The sequence below is a fragment of the Astyanax mexicanus genome, chromosome 8, assembly GCF_023375975.1.
Source record: "Astyanax mexicanus isolate ESR-SI-001 chromosome 8, AstMex3_surface, whole genome shotgun sequence".
Taxonomy (NCBI): domain Eukaryota; kingdom Metazoa; phylum Chordata; class Actinopteri; order Characiformes; family Acestrorhamphidae; genus Astyanax; species Astyanax mexicanus.
Genome location: NC_064415.1, coordinates 41735450 through 41753766, shown reverse-complemented (window position 1 = coordinate 41753766; position 18317 = coordinate 41735450). Strand labels below are relative to the sequence as shown.

The 18317-nt window shown below is 39.7% G+C and overlaps 1 protein-coding gene across 1 annotated transcript in view; it reads right to left on the bottom strand.

The window, feature by feature from the left end:
- Nucleotides 1-18317, bottom strand: part of LOC103032996 (macrophage mannose receptor 1) — a 59440-nt gene that overhangs the window by 22734 nt on the left and 18389 nt on the right. Inside the window, exons 12-21 of the mRNA XM_022678032.2 lie at nt 16377-16576; nt 15007-15125; nt 12165-12237; nt 11937-12084; nt 9492-9527; nt 9232-9398; nt 7705-7766; nt 7530-7630; nt 6419-6564; nt 1740-1842 (exon numbers count right to left, since the gene is read on the bottom strand). Coding sequence (XP_022533753.2) covers nt 1740-1842; nt 6419-6564; nt 7530-7630; nt 7705-7766; nt 9232-9398; nt 9492-9527; nt 11937-12084; nt 12165-12237; nt 15007-15125; nt 16377-16576 — 1155 coding nt within the window. The remainder of the gene's footprint in view (nt 1-1739; nt 1843-6418; nt 6565-7529; nt 7631-7704; nt 7767-9231; nt 9399-9491; nt 9528-11936; nt 12085-12164; nt 12238-15006; nt 15126-16376; nt 16577-18317) is intronic.

Here is an 18317-nt window from a genome sequence, read left to right as displayed (position 1 = left end):
TGTCCAGCCCAAGTCCTCTGTCCAGTCTAAGCCCCTAGCCCAGTCTATGTTCTCCTCCACAGTCCAGTCTCTGTCCCAGTCTAACGTCCAGCCCCCTGTCCAGTCTCCGTCCCCTGTCCAGTCTTTCGTCCAGTCTCCGTCCCCTGTCCAGTCTTTCGTCCAGTCTCCGTCCCCTGTCCAGTCTTTCGTCCAGTCTCCGTCCCCTGTCCAGTCTTTCGTCCAGTCTCCGTCCCCTGTCCAGTCTTTGTTCATGTCCCCTGCCCTTTCTGCATCCCTGCCCAATGTACAGCCCTCTGTCCAGTCTCAGTTCTCGTCCCCTGTCCAGTCTCTGTTTTTTCCGCCTCCCCAGTCTCCATTCCAGTCCCAGTATGTTTCTCCTGTCTAGTCTCCTGTCTCAGTTCCTGCCCCTGTGTTCTTTCTCTGGTCTTGTCTAGCCTTGTCTTGTTTTTCTGTTCCCTCTCTCTCGGCGCCTCTGGTAGTGGCGCCGTTGAGGGGGGGTAATGTCACAGTTTAGCCCGTGTCTGTCTCGTTGTGTCTCCCTCTCCTGGTCTATTGTGCTCCTGCCCCTCTGTTTTCCTGTCATGTGTCCCAGCCATGTGCTATTGTTGTGTTTTTGTCCTTGTCTCCGCCCTAGCCCTGCCCTAGCCATTAGTGCTGTAACCTCTTGTCTCATTTGTAACCCCGCCCCCTTGTTAGCTCCCACAGGTGTCCCTTATGTTTGCCTGTATATAATACCCCATGTGCTCCTTGTTCTGTGTCGTGCTTTGTTTGATCTAGTCCTGTTTCTCTGTCAGAATCTTGTTTAGTTGTGTTTTTGTGCCTTTGAGCCTTTTTGTCTGCAGTGTTCTGGTTTGTTTTCTTTAGTTTATTTATTTGTTTGATTATTTTGTTTGTTTGTTTAAGTCTTTTTCTCATATCCTCATAGTTCATAGTGTTTTGTTTTAGTTACCTTTTCTTTATACTATTTCATAGGGTTTTGCTCTTTTGTTTATTTTCTTGTTTAAATGGAAAATAAAACTAACTTGCATTTGCATCCGGCCTCCTCCTCTCCGTTACACCTGATCTGGTAGTGGAAGGTAGTTTGTTCCACCATTGGGGAACTCTGTATGAGAACAGTCTGGATTGCTTTGTGTGAATGTTTGGTAAAGCGAGGCGACGTTCATTGGAGGAGACCAGCGGCTGGGAGGTAGCGTAAGCCTTCAGGAGTGAATGCAGGTAGGAAGGAGCTGTTCTGTCATCACCTTGTAGGCGATTGTAAGAGTTTTGAATTTGATGCGAGCAGCAACTGGTAGCCAATGGAGCTCAATGAGCAGCGGGGTGACATGTGCCCATTTTGGCTGGTTGAAGACCAGACGTGCTGCTGCACTCTGGATCATTTGGAGTGGTAACTAAAATAATATAAATATTTTTGCATTTCACGTTTCTCACATTAATTTAAATTTTTCATAATTAAATATCCACTATAAAAACTTGCATCTTAAGAAGAACAAGTGTGCTTAATCACACATTTTGCTAGCTTTCTTTTTTTTTTTTTTTTTCACCAAATTCTCTCTGTAATTTAGAATAACCATTTAACCCACCTACTCAATTTACTCAACCAGAGAGAGCGTGGCTCAATGTGCTCTCTCTGACTCTGGCTGCTTAAGGTTAGCAGCATGTTCAACTGCTACAAAAGTGAAGGCTGTGAAAGCCTGTGAAGTCTTTGTTCGCATGTTTCTGATCACAGAATTGTGCCTCACCTTGATGGAGTCTGTTTTTAACTGAGGCCAGGCTTCCTCCAATAGTCCAACAGTATGATCTGGCTTCATTCCATGTTTTCAGGTCCAGTCCTATCTTAAAACACTGCATCGTAACATTGTTACATACAAAAGTGAATTCCAATGAGAACCTGTAGATTTCATAGCAACTTTTTAACCCATAAGAGCTCAGACCTTGTTCTGAAATTTTATACAAACTTTAAAATGTAATAAGCGACATTAATTGAGCAGCCCATTCATTTTTTTGTATTATTGTGATGTAATATATAAAAAAACTAAAATATTTTAAAGTTAAAATCCTGATTTAACATACAGTAAATGAGTTTAACTCCTTAATGGGCACCATATGCACACCCCCTCTAATGCACAACATTGGTCAAACATTGGACCCACATTCATTTCCCGGGTTATTTTATGCTGATTGAGTTTCTCTTTCTTGTATCTTTTTGAAATTTATGATTGAATATTCTTATTTAAATTTTTACTATAGTACTTTAAAAACAAAAAATGTTTTTATATTACTACATTGAATTTTCACAAATGGGTCAAAAATGAGTAATTCATCCAAGTGTGAAATAAAATAAAGTAACTTAATACTATAATATTGCTACTTGAAAAACTATGTGTTTCAAGTAGCAATATTAGTGAGTGGGGCTAAACACTTTGTAGTTAGATTATTTTTGAACCACAAAAAAAAAATCTATATTGTGTTAACAGCGGTTTAGATTTTTTTCTAACTAACCTTAACCTGATTAAATATTATCAGGTAAATTCTGCCACATTTCGATAACAGAGACCTCAGGAACCAAAGCAAATTTTTCCAGACATTTAGAAAAAAAGGAGAGCTAAGAACAAACTAGCGGGATAACTAATGTTAGCAGCGAACTAACTAACATACTAATGTTATCGGGGAGAGCACTGACCTTAGTGACGAGCTAGCTAACCTTAGCAACAAGCTAGCTAACACACTAAGGTTACCGGGGAGCAGGGGTGCAACTACATACTTTCTGAGGTGTATGCAAACATTCCATTGGCGCCATGTCTTACTTATTTATGCACTTATAAAATACAGGACATAAATTGTAATTTTTTATTGTGTTATTTCGTTACATATTACAGCAGGTGATCATCTCAAAAATCACAAAAAAAACAGCCTGTAGTAAAAATATGTAACAGCAAATCTCAACAACATCCTGAACTCTATGTAAGAGTTTTAACAAGAGTTTCAACTAAATTCTTACTTTTCGTGCTTTTACACTTGCCCATTTGTCAAGAATAGTAACAAATGAAATAGACCGCGCCACATTGTTTTCAACTGAGATCACTGCTAACTGGGTCAAGCAATCATTGCTCATACTTGAACGAAGGTATGTTTTAATAAGCTTCAGCTTGCTAAAGGATCTCTTGGCAGATCTAATGGTAAGAGGCATGGTCAGGAATACTCTAAGGGCTACAGTCAAATTTGGAAACACCAAAACAAGTTTCTCTTTTGTGAGGAAATGTAACTTCTCTAGAGCATTGTAACACTTCAGTAGATGGCTTGCTGGGTATATTTCTTGAATAATATCTCTTGAAACATCACAGGTAGTCATGGCATATGTGGTCACTGATTCCTCCAGCTCAGCTTTTGTCATGTGGTTTCATTTTAGTGATGAATTTAAATTTCTCAGACACAAGCTTGGAAAGATTGGAAAACCTCTCAGACATCTCTTGCAGGGTTGTGTCAACAATGACATTGAAAACCATGCACTTAAAGTACCTTTTGGGTTCCTTTTCAAATGATGACCAGTGCATGAATTGTCATCTGGGAACCTTTTTTGCGTCCTAAAACATCTCTGTTTGAATTCTGGAGAAGCATCCATTTCACTGGCTATGCTGCATGCAATGTCAAGTGACTTCTGAAAGCCCTCTTCTCTATACATGAGCAAAAATTCTTTCAGAGACTCAATTAACCTATTGGCTGTGTCCATTGGCACATCTGCTGCTTGTAGCGCCTTGCTTGCAAAGTTTATCTCTAATAAAAAGTCATGCCAAACTATGAGGCACACAAGGAATTCCATACTAACAAGCTCATGAGATAACGACTTTGCCTCTGAGACAATTTTGCTGTCTCCTGCCACTTCTTCAAGCTTTTGTAGAGCATCTAGAATCCCCCCCAACTGGAAACGTACAGCTTTGTCAGAGTTTAGCTTTGCTTCCCAACGGGTGTCACTCAGAGGCTTCAGTGTGATGTCAACAAACTCAGTCAGACTATCCCACTTCTTCACAGAAGATGAAAAGATAGTGGAAAATCTTTGAAGAGTGCCAAAGAAGGTTAGACACTCTCTATTGGATGAGGCTGCATCACATAACAAAAGGTTCAGGCTGTGGCTACAGCAGGGAATAAACAGAGCCGCTGGACATCTCTGTTGTATTAAAGCTTGGACACCCTTCTTTATTCTCCTCATATTAGAGCCATTGTCATAACTTTGCCCCCTACAATTAGCCCTCTCCAACCCCAGCCTATCCAGCACGCCTGTCAGTGTGTCTGTGAGGCATTTCCCGTTTGTGTCCTTCACAGCAGTGAAACCCACAAAAGACTCAGCAATAGTAACCTTCTTTTTCTCATCTGTATGAATATATCAAATTATAACTGAGGCCTGCTCCCTCATCTACACCTCTCTGTTCCACCTCTCTCTCTTTCGTTTTCTGTTCTGTGCACCAGAGAGTTTTTTTCTCTGCCCCTCCATCTTGAACACCCACGCACCTGTGTTTGGGAGGAAGTGACAGGAGGGTAGAGGAGAAGGAGTGGATGGATGGGGGCCTGATTAGTGCTGTGCTTCAGTTTTTTGATGTGTATTATCATACATGAACAAACAGCTTTTACAGAAAATGCAGACTAGAAATGGTTTTTTGGCATTGATTTGGCGTCCCCTCTAGTGCAGCGCCCCTATGCGTCACATACGCTGCATACCCCCTTTTTGCGCCACTGCCGGGAAGAGAACTAAAGCTCGTGACAAGTGATGAGTCAGCTAACCTTAGCAACAAGCTATCTAACCTCAGCGATGAGCCAGCTAACCTTAGCAATAAGGTAGCTAACACACTAATGTTAACGGGTAGAGAACTAAAGCTAGCGATGAGCTAGCTTACCTTAGCAACAAGCTAACTAACCTTAGCAACAAACAAACTAACACACTAATGTTACGGGGAAGAGAACTAAAGCTAGCAACGAGCTAGCTAACCATAACGACGCGCTAGCTAACCTTAGCAACAAGCTAGCTAACACACTAATGTTACCGGGAAGAGAACTAAAGCTAGCGACGAGCTAGCTTACCTTAACGACAAGCTAGCTTACCTTTAGCAACAAGCTAGCTTACCTTAGCAACAAGTTAGCTAACACACTAATGTTACCGGGGAGAGAACTAAAGCTAGCAACAAGCTAGCTTACCTTAGCGTTGAGCTAGCTAACAGACTAATGTTACCGGGGAGAGAACTAAAGCTAGCAACAAGCTAGCTTACCTTAGCGTCGAGCTAGCTAACAAATTAATGTTACCGGGGAGAGAACTAAAGCTAGCAACGAGCTAGCCAACCTTAGCAACAAGCTATCTAACCTGAGCGTCAAGCTATGTAACCTGAGCGTCAAGCTATCTAACCTGAGCGTCAAGCTAGCTAACCTGAGCATGAAGCTATCTAACCTGAGTGATGAGCTAGCTAATACAGCAATGTTAACGGGGAGAGAACTAAAGCTAGTGATGAGCTAGCTTACCTTAACGACAAGCTAGCTTACCTTTAGCAACAAGCTAGCTTACCTTAGCGATGAGCTAGCTAACCTTAGCAACAAGTTAGCTAACACACTTATGTTACCGGGGAGAGAACTAAAGCTAGCAACAAGCTAGCTTAGCGACGAGCTAGCTTACCTTACCTTTTTACATTTTATAATAAAAATGATTAGAATTTGATTCAGTTGACTTCATGTGGTGACTTGTGGTGATTAGGTTTTAGACGAGATATAGATAAAGCATAATTTTGATAAATAGAGAAGATACTTTAATGTTTTTATTTTTAGATCTTAATCAGGTCTTGGTTTTGTTTTGGACTCAGCTCTAGCAGTCTTGACTACAACAGTATTGTTTACTTAGCTTAGCTTAGCTTTACAGGTCTCGCCACCCAGCGGCAAAACCTGCTGAATTAGAAGGGAAACATGGTGACACCCCTGTTCCTTACTAGTGCCGCATAATGTGCCTTATAATCCAGTGCACCTTGTATATAAAATAGACCAGAAAATAGATGTTTATTGATAGTGTGGCTTATAGTGCGAAAAATACAGTACTTTCTCATAAAGTGAGAAATAAAGATTAAGATTTTTGCTGAACAAAACATTCACTTATTTACTGCATTCTTAAATAAGTAAAAGATTTGTATGTAAATATTTTGTTTTAGAACAAAATATTTAGTTTTAACGTCAGAACTAACAATTTGAATTGTTAAAATTGTTGGAACAGACATGTAAAAGAAAAAATAAAATTTTAAGGGAGCTAGTTTTATCTGAAGCATTAACCCAGCACTCCTATGTTCTGTAAATAAGGTCATACATCAACACACACTGTCCTGTGAAGCTTTCAGGATGTTCATTCTTGTCCAAGAATGTAGCATAATTAAAGCTTAATGTAAAAATCTTTCACCTTTTCTTGAAACTTCACCCAGTCCGGAGGGCAGCCTCCTATGGGGGGCTCAGTGGGAGCAACAGTGGCATGAGCTGGTACAGATCCATTTCGTTTACAGATAAATGATTTCTCCACAATACCACAGTTCACACTTTCCCAAAGCCCTGCAGAACACAGATACTTGTTACTCACAGCTACAGCATTTCAATCATTTTTACATGCAGTTCTCCTCATCCACTAGTCTACTTTAGTTTGCATGTAAAAGATGCATTGGTGTAATGCACCTAGAACTACACGAAAATACATCAGTGGTCTCTAACCCTGCTTCTGGCGAGCTGCCTTCCCATATGCTTCCTTCCAAAGCTTGGGTCGACATGTGAACAGATATAGGCTTAATTTCTTAATTTCATGTCATAGAAAGCTAATTCAAAGTGAAGGACCCTTCGTTTAGGATTTTTTCGTTAAGAAACACAGCTAAATTCAGAGCGATTTTGAGGACGCAGCTGATGTATCTTTCGCAGTGCACAGGTCTCGCATTTTTGTTCTCACAAAAGCAAAAATGCACAAAAGAAATTAGGTGAAGAGTGCAGAAAATCTAATTTCCGGAGCAGAGTTTGTTTAAAAATGTTCGTTTCTATAATTATATTCTATTATACCAATATGTCAGATATGAATTTTAATTTTTTTTATCTGTTTAAACAGCATGAGCAGAGCCAAAGGGAGACATGGTGAATATAGGGCAGTAAAAAAAGCTGGCCATACTTCGCAATGTACAAACGCATACAAACAGGTATATTCACACAGATTAGATTACTAACAGGTGTGAGCAACAGAGTTGCCAGGTTAGTGTTTTTCCCGCCAAATTGAGCTTGTTTGAGAATCCAGTCGTGCATGAAATTTTTGGGGAAAATTTGGGTTCAGTCTTATTCCCAGTCCCCATCTGATCCAACTAATACTGTCTTTAGACATTCTTGATTGGCTGAAAGATGTGTATTAGATTTAAGTGGGAGATAAAACCTCCTGAAAGGTTGTTCTGAAGTAGGAGGGTTCCAGACCACTGGTTAACTGGTTAACCGTACAATGGCATTAATACAGTTTATTTCTGAATAAGAATTGATGATGTACTTACCATGAGACCAAGACATTCGTACACAGCTCTCCACACCTAAGTGGAAGGCCGGCTGATTTTCTGCCCATGCCTGGAACACCACTGGCGATCCATCCATCCACCTGATCATGAAATTAATGCATAACTATTTCCACATATTGCATGCTTTTAAATTGCTGTATATGTGGATACTTACGAAAGAGACATGTCCAGGTCAATGTACATCCCAATATAAAAATCTGCCCGTTGTTGCAGAGACTGCAATGTACAAAAATACTCTGTAAGAATTTATTTTCCAACATAAGCTATATGACCATGTATAAAGATAACCTGAATGAACAAAAAAGCAGTTTTTAAATGATTATTCCATTTATTAAGGAAAAAAAATCCTGTAAATACAAAGCAAACCTGGCTGTATTTAAAAAGTATTTGCCCCTAAACCTAATTACTTGGTTGTGCCACCCTTGGCAGCAACAACTGCAATCAAGCATAAGCAAAAGCTGAAGTGTTTCACATCTCTGATGAGGAATATTGGTGCACTTGTCTTTGCAGAATTGTTTTAATTTAGCCACATTGGAGGGTTTTCCAACATCAACCGCCTGTTTAAGGTCATAACACAGCATCTTAATCAGACTTTGACAAGGCCACTCCAAAACCATTTTAAGGTGGACTTACTGGTGTGCATCTTATCATTGTCCTGCTGCAAGACCCAAGTACATCTGAGCTTGAGGTCACAAACAGATGGACAAACATTCTCCCTTAGTGTTTTCTGGTAGAGAGCAAAATTTATAATTCCATCAATTACAGCGAGTTCTCCAGGTCTCAAAGCAGCAAAGCAGCCCCAGACCATCACACTACCACCACCATGTTTGACTTTCAGTATGATGTTGTTTTTCTGAAGTTATGTGTTAGTTTTACGCCAGATGTTACAGGATACACACCTTCCAAAAAGTTCCAAATTTGTCTCGTCAGCTTCCAAGGATATAATTTTCCACCCAGTCTCTTTCTTATTATTGAGTCATTAGCACTGACCTTAACTGAGAGAAATAAGACCTGCAGTTCTTTAGATGTTGTTCTGGGGTCTTTCGGGACCTCCAGAATGAGTTGTCCATGCCCTTTTAAAGTCATTTTGGTAGACCTGTCACTGAGTTCACCAGTGTTCCAGGTTTTCTCCATTTGTGAATAATAGCTCTCAATGTGGTTCTATTGAGTCCCAACGACTGACAGATGTTAATATAGTGTGTTGCTTTTCGAGATCTTTTATTCTGCTTCATGTTGTCAGACAGGTTCTATTTCAGTGAGTTCTTGATTCTACAGGTCTGGCAATAATCTGGCCTGGTTTTTACTAGTGCAATTGAACTCAGCTTTTCATAAAATAGGGTTCAGCTACTCCAAGTTGCACCCATTGCTGACACAGACCCTTCAGATTGTATTCAATAGAATAGAACTGTATTGGACAGAAAAAACCTAAACCTAATGCCAGGCATGGCCTAGAGTAGTATAAAGATTTTTTCAAGCACTGCTGTGAGGATTTTATTGTATTTATCAGGAGTCAGCAGTGTTAATGAGGTCTGGATGTTGGATGATAACCATCTCAACCTCATCTAACGTCTCCACAGTTGAACATTCAGCAGTCCAACTTTAAAACGGCAATTTGATTAAACACCAACCTTTTGTAGGGAAACTGGCATATGTGTTATTGCCAATCAAATGAATAATTCACCTGATGCCACAGAAACGCCCGCTCTTCCTCATCATTAATGGACACAAGATCACCATGTCTTTGCCTGCAGAAGCTCTGTCCATCCACCATAGGGACATAAAGACCATTATAGATGTAATACTGATGATCCTTGAATATGATCCATCCATCATCTGTTTTATTATATGCTGGGAAAGCAGAGAAAAAAAAACATTTATTTTATACTCACAACAACAATTTGATCTAAAAGTCAATTATTATCTGTGTTTTAGAAAACTCACTTTTACTTGTGATGTTTACTTCCTTTGGAGTCACACCTACAGGGAAACAGGAACCAGAAGACAATAAATATACCATCTGATACCCAACCATGAATAATTAAGAGAAAACTGGCACTTATTCCTGTTACTGGAACTAACTGCTGTAACTGGCACTCACTACTGTTACTGGCACTAACTCCTGTAACTGGCACTTATTCCTGTAACTGGCACTTATTCCTGTTACTGGAACTCAGTCCTGTTACTGGCACTTATTCCTGTTACTGGAACTCACTCCTGTTACTGGTACTCACTCCTGTTACCGGTACTCACTCCTGTTACTAGTACTCACTCCTGTTACTGAAACTCACTCTTGTTGCTGGCACTTAGTCCTGTTACTGGCACTCTCTCCTATAACTGGAACTCACTCCTGTTACTGGTACTCACTCCTGTTACTGAAACTCACTCTTGTTACTGGTACTTACTCCTGTTACTGGCACTCAGTCCTGTTACTGGCACTCACTTGTGTTATTCCAACTCATTCCTGTTACTGGCACTTTCTCCTGTTTCTGGCACTCATTCCTGTTACTGGCACTTTCTCCTGTTTCTGGCACTCATTCCTGTTACTGGCACTTTCTCCTGTTTCTGTCACTCAGTCCTGTTACTGGCACTCACTCGTGTTACTGCAACTCACTCCAGTTACTGATACTAACTCCTGTTACTGGAACTCACTTCTGTTACTGGCTCTCACTCCTGTTACTGGTACTGTCTCCTGTTACTTGCACTCTCTTCTATAACTGGTACTCACTCCTGTTACTGGTACTCACTCCTGTTACTGGCACTCAGACCTGTAACTGGCACTCATTCCTGATACTAGCACTCACTCTTGATACTGGCACTCACTCCTGTTTTTGGTGCTCACTCCTGTTTCTGGAACTCACTCCTGTTACTGGTACTCACTCCTGTTACTGGGACCCACTCTTGTTACTGGGACTCACTCCTGTTATTGGTACTTTCTCCTGTTACTTGCACTCTCTTCTATAACTGGCACTCACTCCTGTTACTGGCACTCACTCCTGTTACTGCAACTCATTCCAGTTCTTGGAACTCACTCCTGTTACTGGCACTCACTCCTTTTACTGGTATTCATTCCTGTTACTTGTACTTACTCCTGTTACTGGAACTCACCCCTGTTCTTGGAAAACACACTTGTTACTGGAATTCACTCCTGTTACTTGCATTCACTTCTGTTACTGGCACTCACACCGGTTACTGGCACTCACTCCTGTTACTGGCACTTTCTCCTGTTTCTGGCACTTCCTCCTGTAACTGGCACTCACTACTGATACTGGCACTCACTCCTTTTATTGGTACTCACTCCTGTTACTGGAACTCACTCCTGTTATTGGTACTCCCTACTGTTACTGGCACTCACTCGTGTTACTGCAACTCATTCCAGTTACTGACACTCACTCGTGTTACTGCAACTCATTCCTGTTACTGGAACTCACTCCTGTTACTGGCACTTTTTCCTCTTACTGGCACTTTCTCCTGTTTCTGGTACTCAGTCCTGTTACTGGCACTCAGTCCTGTTACTGGCACTTAGTCCTGTTACTGGAACTCACTCCTGTTACTGGTTCTAACTCCTGTTACAGAAACTCACTTCTGTTACTGGCGCTCACTCCTGTTACTGGCACTTACTCCTGTTACTGGCACTCACTCCTGTTACTGGCACTCACTCCTGTTACTGATACTAATTCCTGTTACTGGCACTTACTCCTGTTACTGGCACTCACTCCTGTTACTGGCACTCATTCATGTTAATGGCACTCACTCCTGTTACTGGCACTTACTCTTGATACTGGCACTCACTCCTGTTACTGGCAGTAATAGTACGAGGACATTGAGCACATTCGAGTGATTTTCACAAAATGTGTATTTTCAGAATACTTAAATATTATCTAAGAATTTATTTAGGTAACAGGATTGAGCATTGAGATTGAGCTCCTCAGTCACAGTTACAATAAGACCAAATATACAGAAAAACTAACGAGGACACTTAATTTTGGTCTTCCCATGATCTTCAGAATAAAACAGCTGGTGTCACTTCCTTTTGTAGATGTAACTTGTAGAATGTTCCAGTTTTTTCAGATGGGGTAATGTGTTACAGTAACAGGACTGAGCGAAACCCAGGAATACAACTTAAATATTATGGATTTATTACGAATGTATTATGATTGTATTTTAAAGCAAACATTTTATCTCTTAAGGATTGTAATAACTAGATTTCATGGTAAAGTTTTTTTTTTCAGTGTTCTAAGTAGTTTTTATCACCATTGCTTATCAGTTCCTTAATCATCATGTATAATTATTACATTAAGATAAATTAAGTCTAATTGGACTCCAGTGTTATTTTAATGTCAGTAAGTGTATAATAAAAGTACAGGATAAGACTTTAGTTCACTCCACCTTTTCGGATCTCGCAAAACCAGTCTTGTCTATCAGAACACTGCTTGTCCATCCATACTCCTGTCCTAAGCAAAAAACTCACTACAGCACATTTCTCTGCATTGTGTAGATTGGTTGGTTCTCCAATGTCCCAGTTTTCATAGGAGGACTGAAAGGGAGGAAACCAAAGTTGCAGTTAGTCACTGCTCACATAACCCCCTCCCCCCCTCACAGAGAAAATAAACTCACAGAGGAACCGTCACTCCATGTGTAACCAGCAGAGGGGTCCTGGATACTGTAGCCAATCCATGCCTGACTTTTTCTGCAAATATCAGAAAATTCATGTGAAACATCTACATTTCAGCATGTGTTGATTTAATCTGTAAAGTTTGAATTCTGAATGGCTCTGCTGAGATATAATTTCTTGCAAGTGTTCTACTGTACTCTATTTCTCAGTGCAAAAGTGCAAAAATAAGTGGATTCAATCAATAAAAAATGTATTAAGCACAATATTCTGTGATAAGGCATGCATTTTTCGTAAGGAGAAACAAATAATGGTGTAGTGTGGTATGCCTGGCAAAAATGCTAGAGTGGGTTTCCCAAAAGCTTTGTATAGCTAAAAATGTTTGGTTACTCGTTCTTGAGGTTGATCAGTGTTTCCTAAACCCTTATGTTACTAAAAAGTACTACGTGAACTCGCTCGTAAATTAACAAGACCCCGACCCACTTGTTATTCTGAAAGTACATTTATTAATGGTGTCACACCTTAGCCTGTGTCTGTCTCTGTTTTCCTGTCTGTGTTTCCAGCCATGTGCTTTTCTGTAGCACATGGCATTGTTTTGTTATTGTCCTGTCTCTGCCTTAGCCCCGCCCTGTCATCTGTAATCCCTCCTGTCTCATTTGTAGCCCTGCCCAGGTGTTCATTCCACAGGTGTCCCTTGTGTGTGCCTGTGTATAAATACTCCATGTGCTCCTTTGTTCTCTGTCGTGCTTTTTGTGTGTGACCCTGTTTTTATGTGAGATCCAACCTCTGTATTTGTATTTTGTCTTAGTTGTTTGATTTCTCTGTTTTATCCTTTATCCTTTTTTTGTAAGTTTAGTTTCTGGTTTGATTTCTTTAGATTGTTTTATTCTTTGTTTGTTAATTTCATTTCTTTGTTTAAGACCCGGTTAGTCATTTGTTTTGTAGTCTGTTTTTTAGTGGTTTATTTGCTTGTCTCAGTTTTTTTTTTTTTTTTTTGTCATGTCTAATAAAACCGACTTGTATTTGCATCCCGCCTTCTCCTCTGTGTTACAAATGGATTCTGCTTGCAAACATAAAAAACGCATAAACATCGAAGATGCCAATTCTAAGGAAGAAAACAGCATGATCAATAATCTTTATTATTTCCGTGGTTATATTATATTATATTATACTATAGTATATTATGTTAAATTATATTATACAGTAATGACATCTCAGCAGTGACGTGCAGACGCTATGGCCCAATGTGCTTGGGCAACTGCCCCTTTGCCGTCCTTGGCTGATATTGCCCTTCCGAGGGAGGGGAAAAAATTATATGGGCAAATATGATTTTATATTTCAACAAGATTTAATTTATAATTCGTAATTATGAATGAAGTTTCCTAAAACAAAGTTTTCAGAGTCAATCATTCAGATTCAGACACCTCGAGGGGCAAAAGTGAGGGGCGCGGGCTTAGCGGGGGACACGCAGCTTCACTAGAAAAAAAAACGCACGACCGGGCTTCAGCCGACTAGCAGGGGAGTTTGAAGATACCGTGGGAGTAGAGCGAATGTGCCCTGAATGTGAGCTTGAAATGTAGCCTTCACAGTATTACAAGACATGATCACAATCAACTTCTCTAAAATCCGATGTTGTCGAGTTTAGGACGTTTAGTGATCTTAAATAATCTGACAGCAACCTACTGTGCCACGTTTAGGTAGCAAAAAAACCCTAGCTTGCAGTCAACGTTTTACATGGCTCAGGTTGTTTTGTGGGAGGCTAACAAAACTGAGTTAATGCAGCTGATAACATGACAACTCTGGCAAGGAAAAAACTTCCTTCTTAAATCCTTATCAAAAGGATCAGGAAAAGAGGTTTGATCACTTTTTACTAACTTCTGACCATATGTTTGCTCTGTTTTCGGGAGACTTTTGCTCGTCATTTTGACAGCTGTATACTTGAAAATAGCGCCACCGGAAGCGTCGAAGGAACAGACATGCCCAGTTGCTTTGTTATTGTTTTCCTCATTGAAACAGTCTATAGGAAAAAGTGTTAAGTAACATTTAAATGTCAAATAAAAAAATTAGTAAAAAGTACATTTTTAACACGCTAAAAATTGTAGTACAGTATATTAAAATATATTTTTATACCCAACAAAGTATATTAGGAGTGTGATACTTACAAAAGACAGGAACAAGAAGCATATTTGTACTGTATAGTAAATATATTTAATATAAATTCTTAGTACATTATTAATATATCTGGTGTATAATAGGGACACAATGTACTATAACTTTACTGTAAACATATTTAAAATATGGAGTTACATACATGAAGTAGTCTGTTTAAATGTCACTTAAGTATATTTAAAATAGTTCCATTTTTTTTTTACAGTTAAGCACACTTACGACAATTTAAGTAAGACTTTTGTACTATTTTTATATAATTAAAGTTTAATAAGAACAAAAAAGAGTATCTTTTAATGCTTTTTAAATGAAGTAAATAAAATGTGCTGAAGATACGTGTAACAGAGAGCTTAACAGAAGCAGCAATGTGGAGTGTGTGTGTGTTGAGAGAGAGAAAGAGCAAGAAAGAAAAAAAATGGAATTAGTAGTAAGAGTTAAGAGTTATTTATGACTTTTAAGACTTTTTTGTGGATGATATATCACCCTCAAAATTATTCTGATAAACAAAATTATTTTCATTTTATGACCACTGACATAATAATAATAGAATAGCATAACAGTAATTTAGTATGTGTCTGTAACTGTACACTGAACATTTTCTATAGTGTTTTTAGCTAAGTTGTGGTTTAATTAGAAGAATATGGTTGTGATGAGTTTCATTTCACATTTTTTTTTACTTACTGTAAATGGCTATTTGTAAATTCAGCACTGTGGATGCTGAGCAGATCCCCCCCAAGTTCCCGGCAGAAGTCCAGGGCCTCAGACCACGTCTTCCTTTTACTAGGTTCTGTCTGGAACAGCTGTGAGCAAGTGATAAATGTAAGGTTACATGTAAATAACCAAATGAGAAAAATCCTGCTAAAGCAGGTTTAACAACATTCATGTTGTCGGTGCTTAAAACACATTGACATATTGTTGTCCTGTAGACTGCAGGCGATCACTCAGGTTTGTGGATGGTGGAGTGGGTGGATGCCAGTGTTTCAGGGTGCCGTTTCAGGGTTCGTGAACGTTAAACTGAAGCTGGGAGCAATGATGCGGAGAGCGCGGAGCAACGACGCGGAGAGCGTGGAGCGCAGAGCGCGAGGGCAAGAGAGAGAGAGAGAGAGAGAGGAGCAATGGCGCAGAGAGCGCGGAGCGCGAGGGCAAGGGAGAGGAGCAACGACACAGAGAGCGAGAGAGAGAGAAAGAGAGAGGAGCAACGACGCGAAGAGCGTGGAGCGCAGAGCGCGAGGGCGAGAGAGAGAGAGAGAGAGAGAGAGGAGCAACGGCGCAGAGAGCGCGGAGCGCGAGGGCGAGAGAGAGGAGCAACGATGTGGAGAGCGTGGGGCGCGAATTAAATTGTGAACTTTGAACGTGAACTGTTCACTTTGAGCATGTATAAACTGAACTTGAACTAGTTCAGAAAAGCTGTGAACTGGCACAACACTGTTTAAAACTTGTCTGACCAAAGGAGGATGGGTCCCGTCTTATTTACAGTTTTAGCCTTAATAGTACATGTGATAAAACACGGTACATGTGAGCCTTGGTTTCTCCCAAGGCTTCTTTCTCCTCCAGCTTAGAGGGAGATTTTCCTTGCTTCTGTTGCTCACTGGAGGTTCTGTGATGTTTTTCAATGTTTTGTCTGATTTTCTATCCTGCTACCACATTACTGTAAAGCTGCTTTGCGACAACATCAGTTGTAAAATGCGCTATAAGAAACACATTTGATTTGATTGACCAACTAAATGTTTCATTACATACAGTGTAATAAATCCTGTTTTTTTTAACAAAGAGCAGCACCATTTGATTAAAAAAAAATCACAGTAAGTATATATAACTAAGTATAGGGATGTATTTGAACAGCATCATTTAACAATCTGTCGTTACCAGCATAATTATTCTACGTCTATGTCAAAATATTGTGATATCATTGTGTATTGTAAAAATTCTTTATTCTATTCTAAAAATATTTAAACACTACAGTGTATACAAGATTCAATATTCTGTAAACCGAATTACCCAAATTATCTTGCACCTTTTCTAATACAAGAAAAAAAAATCTACAAAAATACCTTAAAACAAATATCTCTATCTGCTAGGGGATTCCAGCCTTTCTTGCAGGTGAAAGCAGGAGTGGTTGGAGGGGCTGGAGTTGTGATGACACCTTCAGCTTTCTGCTTGCAGATGTATTTCTCTGCATTAGTACAGCTCAACACATCCCATAATCCAGCGAGTATTCCAGTGGTCATGGCAACACAACCTTGCCTTCTTCCTGTATTTGTGAGATACATTAGGAGCAAAACATGCATGCATTTCATGTGTTTCTATGAGCATTTCTGTGCTGTAGCTACTTCATTAAAATATACTTACTGCCAATAAAATAATGCACCCGAGTTTGCTGCAAAACTCAGCTTGCATTATGTCTCAGCAGATATGTAAATAATTACAGGTGTGGTCGGATTATGCACTGAATCTTGCTACAAGAGGGCTTTTGTGTCTTCCCCACTGCTCTATGAAAATGGTACCACAGAAGCTACTAGGGGTGGGCGGATCGATTTTAAATATTGATAGTATCAATATTAACATTGGTATTGGGTATTGATTAGGGGTGTAAATCACAAGATTCATTACGATATGATACGATTATTTTAGTCAACGATACGATAATGTACAATACCTCAAATTATGTCAAGATACGATACGATACGATTCGACTTGCTGAGGGCCCCTGCATTGTGTAACTCTTAACACAAACATGTGCTCAGCAAAAAGCAGCGTGCTGCCACCTACAGCTTAGGCGGAGAATAACACAGAGCGGAACAATGCAATTAATGTTTAAACCTCTGACTGCAGATCCAATTTTATGCTCATTTTTATGCGATTTGCACTACATATAGCACAATGACCATTCAGGGCTTAAACTGAATCAGACAGTTGGGGCAAAACAATATTTCACTTTAAGAGTTTAATTTCCATTATTTAGGTTCCATTTGAGATGTGCTCAAATGCAGAAGAAAATGTAAAAAAAAAAAAAAAAAAAAAGCGCCCGTTATATTTGGAGTTTACAATGTGTGTATGGATGTTGGTGATGAATAGTCAATCATTCTCTACATTTCCTGATTCACTAGGGTCTTGACAAACAAATTAAAAAATGTGTAATTTATATCACAAAGCATTTAAGAGTTACACTGCATTATATTAGGTGTCCACCAGGCGTCTCCAAAGTGTTCAAAATCTCTCCAGGAGAAGCCTTCTGGAGAAAGGCTATGACCTAATTTGATTGGACACCTCTGAACACCAACGTGATCCAGCGCTCACGCCATTGGATCAAAAGAAGAGGACATCCTTAGCTTTGTATTCACGTACAACTTTACGTGAAAACATTACATTGTGTGGTCGCTAGGAGCTTGAGAATATCATGTTCCGGCTGTGCTGAAACTAAACGCATGTGTGTGAGGAGGAGTGAGCAGGCGAATAAAGGACTTTATGGATATTTTATCTGCGGTTCAGGGCTGTATTGTGGATTCTGTGATAGTAAGTGAATTTTCTATAATATAATCTGATGTTATTTTACATACTAATAATATTTTATAAGGCTATTTTGTTGGGGAGGCGTGTTCCTCATGTAAACAATGTAAAAAAAAACAGGCTGTTTTCAGTTGGAGATTTCTGGCGACTGGTTTGATGTAGATGGCTGAAAATGTGCATGCAGGTAGTTAAAGTAGTACTAAAGAATATGAGTCGGTGTGTTTAGTATATTTGATGCATTTAAGCATTCTACTTTACATAGTCAGAACGGGCCCGCCAGCGGGCCAGCTAGAGGGCGCTTCTGCAGTAAGAGGTTAAACGCACGTGAAAAACACATGCATTGATGTTACGCCAAATCGATGCATCATATAGTTCATAGATACAGATCGATTTATTATTACAGCACTAGTATTGATCGATACTTGTGTGATGAGATTGAAAACCAAACCACTGCAACTTGCGATGTTTGCAGGAAACAAATTCGG